Here is a 7661-nt window from a genome sequence, read left to right as displayed (position 1 = left end):
AAAAAAAAACAAGATCACGTCTTCCAAGGGCAAGGCTCTAGCCTGGCTCTAGACCTGGGTAGTCCATGGTAGCTAGCGACAATACGGAGCCTGGCACCCAGCTGCAGGCTACCGAAGCTCCACGACTCTCAAGAACTCAGTACATACGTACAGTGCCGATTCATAAAGTCCGCAAAAAGCCAGCATGTGCCGGCTTGTCGTATACGTACCCATGTACTGCCGCAAATTCACAATACCAGTTTTGTATTCCTGTGGTTTAGTAGCATTTCTATTTTTTGCTGGAATTTTTTCCCGCGCGCACTAGTTTAGGGGTCTTCAGAGGATGTCATCCATAAAATTAAGTCGGTGTGGCCTAAGCACAAATTAGGGAAAAATCTTATCTAAAGCTCTCAAACTCACACCAGCTTTAATATAGTCACCAGTATTTTATCTGATTAACCCCTGCAGCCCAGAGCAAGAAACTAGATGGTACATACACAAGGATGTTAAGAACAGTGTATAATGTTTCATGGAGACAACATGTATGACAAACAAACAACTCTATGGCTGAGACTCTCCTGCCCATTTCGTCTGTAAAAAGACGACGTAGACTCGCCCTGGCAGAGCATGTTGTTCGTAGTAAGGCCACAACAAGTCATTTTTATGGATGACGTCAACTAGCGCATTGATGTTTACCTGATTTTTTAAAAAAAAAGAAGAAATTTTGTTGCCTTCTGACAGTGGTCACTATGCCGAAAATAAGCAAAGATGTCAGTTGCCAAGCCGGAAGGTGGATGGCAGATAGCTATGAAGAGAGGAGACAAGAAAAGGCTCTAAATTTAATGTTTTATTTCTTACTTTGATGCAGTGATATGTGATGCTGCTTGTGTATGTGATGTTCCCACTGAATTAAAACCATTTGTACAATGATTGAGTTAAAATTTTAAAATGAAGGAACCTTGTTTTTTTTCAGCCCGTCTTGTTTTTTTTTCGCCCGCTCGCATTAGATTTGGAGTCTGCGGAAGATGTCATCCATAAAATTTACTTGCTGTGGCCTTAGGGACGATCCGTACCTTTAAAACACGCGAGCCCAGTCTAGTCCTATATATCAGCAGCGTACATGTATCTATTCAATTGATCTTAAATCAATCTTGGGAGCTTTTAAAGCAATCTAAAGAGATCTTAAAACAATCTTGAAAAGATCAGTTTGACTTTACCTCCGAATTATCACGGAGGCATTTTTAACAGGGTCGCTAACACGAGACTATGTATGCGGCTTAACTTGTAATTGAAATAATTACTGTAACATTCGGAAAATAAGTTTGTCATAACTTAGGCCATGTTGATTTGATTATATGGATGACATCCTGTGGCAACCTGGAATCTGATGCTTAGCGTGCGAATAAAAAATATTTGCAAAAAAAAAAGTTGCTTTCATTTTGAAATCTACGTGGTTATGAAGGTAGAACAAATGACACAGAGTATGGTATGGCGGATAATTATCTACTCGTCAAATTAATTTCTTTACATTTTCATCTTTTTCGTTTGATTTTGGCATTCTACCACATTGGTATCGTTTTCCAATTTTTTTTCAAGTAACGGAATATATCTGCTGAATTTGCAACTGTTTTGTACGATTTACAGTATGGCTGAAAACCCTTTTTTTTAAACGGCCGAAAATTCATGCACGCACGGATGTCATCCATATAATGAAATCAACATAGCCTAACATCTAGAAAATAATTCGTCATAACTAATAAGAAGGCAACTGACAAGCCCCCCCCCCACTCCAGGTCTGTCTGCCACGACGGTGTTTCATCCGCCCGATGACGTCACCACACCTATCTGCCGGAGCGGCACCTGTCACGTGACCCAGAAAGACCGATACGAAGGTAGGTGCTTACTGAACATTTTTTTAATACTATCATGAAAGTTCATCTGTGTTGGTAGTTACATGTTTAAAAATTAAAAGTTTTGGTCCGACACAAAAAGTCCTCTCACCTAGAACTTTCGACCAGTCACTTTACACTTCCTCAGTAGACTAACCCAGTGAGGCTTGTCACGTGGCTTCTTTGAAGTGTGTCGTCAACACTGGGTCAAAGGTATTTGGTAGACGATGTCGGCCCCCGTCGCGGTTAATTGAAGGGTGGCGGGCCCTGATGTAAATCGCCTCCTTCACCCCTTTTAGGAAATATTTTTTTATCTTTTGTAAATACAGGCATTATAATAATAATGAAAGTTTATGGCAAATACATTCCCGAGGGTTAATTGCAGTTACAAACAACATAAGAAAGAAAATACAGTGGTATGTGATACTATATCTACTTCTAGCATTATACTATATACATGGTACTAGTTTTACTGGGTTTCACTTCTTCTTTTTAGGCAATTGAAGACGAATTTACCCACTTCTTCTATAATATGTGGTTCTTTGATTTTAGTAGTAAAATTGTTTTTTTTTTTGTGGTAGGGAATGGTGGGGAAGTAAGGGCGCAATTTTATAATATACTGATCCTCTGGCGACTATGCTGGCGAGTGATTAATAATTCGATTACCAGCTGCATCTACGAAACAGGAGTACACTGTAATCCAACTTGGCGCGAATACCGGCATACGGAAAGCCTGTATTGTCTACACATGTTCTAAACACTCGAAATCTTAAGCCGAGTTTGGCCTGCCAAACATTTCCATCCATGGTTAGGAGTACAGGGGTGCCAGAGTATACAGTGCAGTTTTACATTTACCGAATACAGTGCAATTGTACGGAATACAGTGCAATTTTACTAGTATACATGTACTACCATTTCACTGTATACTACGATTGCACTGTATACTAATACGATTGCACTGTATTCCGTAAAATTGCACTGTATACTAATACCATTGTACTGTTTTCCGTAAAATTGCACTGTATACTAGTAAAATTACACTGTATTCCGTAAAATTGCACTTTATTCCGTAAAATTGCACTGTATTCCATAAAATTGCACTGTAAACTAGTAAAATTACACTGTATTCCGTAAAATTGCAATGTATTCCGTAAAATTGCACTGTAAACTAGTAAAATTACACTGTATTCCGTAAAATTGCACTATATTCGTAAAATTACACTGTATACTAGTAAAATCGCACTATATTCGTAAAATTACACTGTATACTAGTCAAATTGCACTATATTCCGTAAAATTGCACTGTATACTCCGGCACCCCTGGAGTAGGTGGGGGAAAAGGTTGGCTGGTGTATGTTTTTGGCCAGGTTGGCTACTGTTTCAGCCGAACGCTTTCAAAACATTCAAAACATTCGGGTATGGACGGGAGCTTAGGGCATACTTGTCTGGTGGTTGGCTGGTGTTCGGGAGAAGATCGTGGCGTGTTTTTATGGTCTTTTAACGAAGCCAGGTACTCATTCCCACTTGGAGTGAGGAGTTTGGTGAAAAGTTTCCCAATGACACAGCAGTTTAGCTCATTGAAGAGCTAATCTTCCACTGGTCGTGACAGAGAAGACAGACGCTATGTACAGTATTTACAGGTTCATTGTACCGGGGAAATTCCCCTAGCTCTTTTCGACAAGCACAATGAACAATGGACCACGGCATAACGTCCCGTCCGTAGGACAGTAGCGTGCATGTCGGGTGAGCGACAACAGCCGGGATTCGAACTCCCAACCTCTTAGTCCAGAGGAAAAGGTCGCTAACCACCGGACTACGCACGCTAGTAGTTAAGACAACAACCCTAACCACAATGCCATCTGTCACCACTTGTTTGGCTTAATCACTTTCAACGGAGCCAGAGGTTTCATTCAAACCAGGTTGTCCAGTTTTCATTGGAACCAGCTGAAGCAATCTTGTGTGAAAAACAGTTTTGCCCATTTCTTGGCGTATAATTAACACCTGGAACCCTGTGGAGTGTCCAAGGTCAAGGAGAGACAAGTTACCACAGGGCAGAGATGACCTGACCGTAGGGGTCAAGAGAAGTCGTTATTGCTTGAAACACGTCGGCAGAAAGTGCTGTGCCTGTGTAAAACCCGTTTTTTTTACACTTTTTGCTGATCGTTAGAAAGTCCTATAATTTATCAATCAGCAGATATAAACTTTCCTCATTAACTATGACAATAAGGCCCCAGTTAGCATATGTGTTTTTAAATTCCTATTCACCCAGCTATATATATTTACGGATTTGTAAAGGAAGCGTAAAGATATGAAATATGTTTACGTCGTATTTAAGCACATTGAAAGACGACGGAAAGGCGGACTTTGCACTTTACGAAGTCGTAAAGTCTACTGTAATACTAGTATTTTCTCACCTTTAATACTTCTTTACATATTGCGGAAAGTTTGCTTAAATGTCTGTTTTTGTGCTGTGCAGATTAGCTACCAGTTGAAAATTATAAAAATCAGTTTTAAATGTTTAGAGTTATTCTGCTGCAAGGGAAACCAAACTTTTGTGTTTTCTTCCTTAACCGAAAAGCCTTTTACCGGGGAAAAAATCTTGACCATACCATGTTCAGAGAACAGAAGATACAAAAACCGAAATAACTGCTGCAGTACCAAAAAGAGCACCTAGGGGACCCAAAATCTCATCATATCCAGATTTGGGGCCACCCTATCTACACAACAAATATCATTAGATTCTATTTATACCTTCTTGAGTTATGCTGTTCACAGACAAACAAACGAATGAACAAATGCTACTAAAAACATAACCTCCTTGATGGAGGTAATAAAATTGAAAAAATAAAAAAGGCCGACGGGATTTCTTTACACTTTAAATGTCAGAACGAAATAATCGCCCAAATATTTTTAAAAAATTATACCAAATTTGGTAGGGAAATTAAATAAATATAGGACACATTACATTTGTCGAATTAGATCTTAGAACATTAACAGAAAGTATCCAAAGTCAAAGAATTGGCAGGAGATCAGTAAAATAAATTCACGTGGAGTATAATACTGAACTTTCTAAACGGTCCCCAGTCATTGCATTCCTTACGTCGACAGGGTGTGGGTCAGGGTCAAGTATAATTCAACCCTTTGTTGATACAAGGTCGTCTGAAGGTCAACCTAACACCTTCTTTAAGGAAAATTATTCCTCATTTGTGTTGGTGAGGGTTAAAGTTCGACCTCCTCTATATCATTAGAAGTGTTTAGTAGCGTTTTTCCATCGTCGCCTTGAATTGAGGAAGGTTAATTTCTCAATTTCACGGACTTCTTCACTCGACGTTCGTGTTAATTACTTAATTACTGTATACCGGAGAAACCTCCAGAACAATAAGGGAGCTGTTTTGGGTGGAAACGTATCGTTTTTGTGGAAAATTAACCAAGTTCGGGCTTCCAGGTGGTTGTTTTCATGTGCCCGGGGACTGAGAGCAAAACAGGATGGAAACAGGTTTTGACTGGACCTCGTGGCTAATTTTTGACATAGCTTTAGTTTCCCCAAAGTCTTGTAAGTTGATAGTACCACTTAGTGGTAGATATATCTAATGTGAAACTCTTGTGCCATAGGAACATGAAAATCAGTGGTCTCTTGATTATGACCTTGTACACTCACACACACACACACACACACACACACACACGCGCACACACACGCACGCACGCGCGCGCACGCACGCACACACGCACACACACACAACGTGACACACACACGCACACACAGACACGCGCACACACACACGCACACACACACACACACACACACATACACACACGCACAAATACACATCATATCATACCATGTACACCACTGCAGTACCATACAAAGCCGCTAAAAGTATAGTACAAACCTGCTACATTAGCTCAGACCCTGACGTCGTCCCAACCCCAACCTACCTACCAAGTATTATAAAGATACATGCACAACACCCCATGTTATAACAGGTTAAATATCGCCACCCCTCTATATGTTATACTTATAACATAGCCTTCTCGACGAAGGTAGTAAAATGCTTCTTGCACGAACTGTCATGCGGTAAACGCATTGAGGCCATATTGATTTGATTATACGGATGACATCCTCTGAGAACCCCAAAACTGACGCGAGCGAGCGAATAAAAAAAAGTTTTGCAAACAAAAGTTGCCTTCATTATGAAATCTGGGTGTTCATGAAGGTTGAAAAAATGACTAAACACACAGAGGATGGCTTGGCGAATAATAATACACTCTTTACTTTCATTTCTTCACATTTTCTTCTTTTCTTGAATTGATTTCGGCATTCTTATGACATTATTTAGTATCGTTTTCCAATACATTCTTTGCACCATACGACATATATTCGCTCATTTTGTACGATTTACAGTATGGTCGAAAACGTTTTTTTTTTATTTTGGAAACGGACGAAAATTCATGCGCGCGCAGATGTCATCCATATAATCAAATCAACATGGCCTAATTACTATAACACATTCTTCTTCGTCTTCTAGATCTTTCTGTCCTTCCACGTGCCCAGTCCCACACGTACGGCGCCCCACGTTCTCTTGTTGTTCCTGGCAAGTGTTTGGGAATTTACGGGGAAGGGTCGCGTGTACCTCTTCCAACCGAGCTGTGTAATTTCCATCGTTTTCTTTCAGTTTTGCCAAGGCACAATGACAGATGAGACCCTTAACGGCGTCTTGGTTCATGCCAGGGTTATAGGCCACAGCAAGTCATTTTTATGGATGACATCAGCGCGCGCATTCATTCTTGCCTGATTTTGGAGAGAAAAAAAAATTGTTGCCCTCTGACAGTGGTCACCATGCCGAAAATGGGCAAAGATGTCTGTTGCCATGCCGTAAGGTGGATGGCAGATAACTATGAAGAGAGGAGACAAGAAAAGGCTCTGATTTAATGCCGTGTTTCTTACTTTGATGCAGCGATATGTGATGCTGGCTGTGTATATGTGATGTTCCTACTGAATCAAAACCATTTGTACAATGATTGAGTCAAAAATGTGGGAACCTTGTTTTTTTTCAACCCGCCTTTTTTTTCGCCCGCTCGCATTGGTTTTCGAGTCTGCGGAGGATGTCATCCATAAAATATACTTGCTGTGGACTTAACAGCGTCTTGGTTCATGTCGCGGTTACCGCAGGCACAGCCAAGCCACACATCTCTGCCAATCCGGCCTCTCCCTCTCGCTAAACAAATTTATTCTCCAACATGTCGAACCTTTGATGTCGGGTATATTTGTATCCGTCGACGCCGGAAATAACCCTTGTTCTTTCAAGTTGATGGTGGATGTGGATGTGTGAGGATGTCAGACAAGGATGACCAAGTTTGGAAGCCGGTATTCCTCATCAAACAACCCCGGTCACCATGCATTATCATCATGTCTTTATTTATTGCTCATCATTTTACAAATGTACAAAAGCAGGGGGAGCAGAAGCGCGTCCCCCTGAATTAGGTACAATTTGTCACATTATTTGAAAAACAACGTTCACATCGAAAAATAATACATCTAAACTAACATATATACAAAAGACACATATAAGAATTATTACCAACAGATATGCACAAAGTTGCTTGGTCAGGCTATACAAGTTCCAATGTAGGTTCAAGGTAGGTTATTGTAGAGTCTAATGGTGTAGTGCAGGAAGGACTGTTGCAGCCGTTGGGTTCTTGCATGAGGAACAGTGATGTTGTGACTGTTCCTCGGCGATCTTCCTGTGACAGACTGTCTCTGGGCAGAAACCAGGTCGTTCGAGGGGTGTG

General features: G+C 40.6%; 1 protein-coding gene across 1 annotated transcript in view; it reads left to right on the top strand.

Annotated features, from left to right (window-relative positions):
- LOC109462453 (C3 and PZP-like alpha-2-macroglobulin domain-containing protein 8) overlaps positions 1 to 7661 on the top strand; it is an 85894-nt gene that overhangs the window by 69860 nt on the left and 8373 nt on the right. Inside the window, 1 exon segment of the mRNA XM_019759009.1 lies at positions 1773 to 1871. Within this exon segment, the coding sequence (XP_019614568.1) occupies positions 1773 to 1871 (99 nt within the window).

Source organism: Branchiostoma belcheri, unplaced genomic scaffold, assembly GCF_001625305.1.
Source record: "Branchiostoma belcheri isolate BF01 breed outbred unplaced genomic scaffold, Haploidv18h27 scaffold117, whole genome shotgun sequence".
In the NCBI taxonomy this organism is placed as follows: domain Eukaryota; kingdom Metazoa; phylum Chordata; class Leptocardii; order Amphioxiformes; family Branchiostomatidae; genus Branchiostoma; species Branchiostoma belcheri.
Note: the sequence above shows the minus strand (reverse complement) of the source record. Positions and strands in the feature narration are given on the sequence as shown.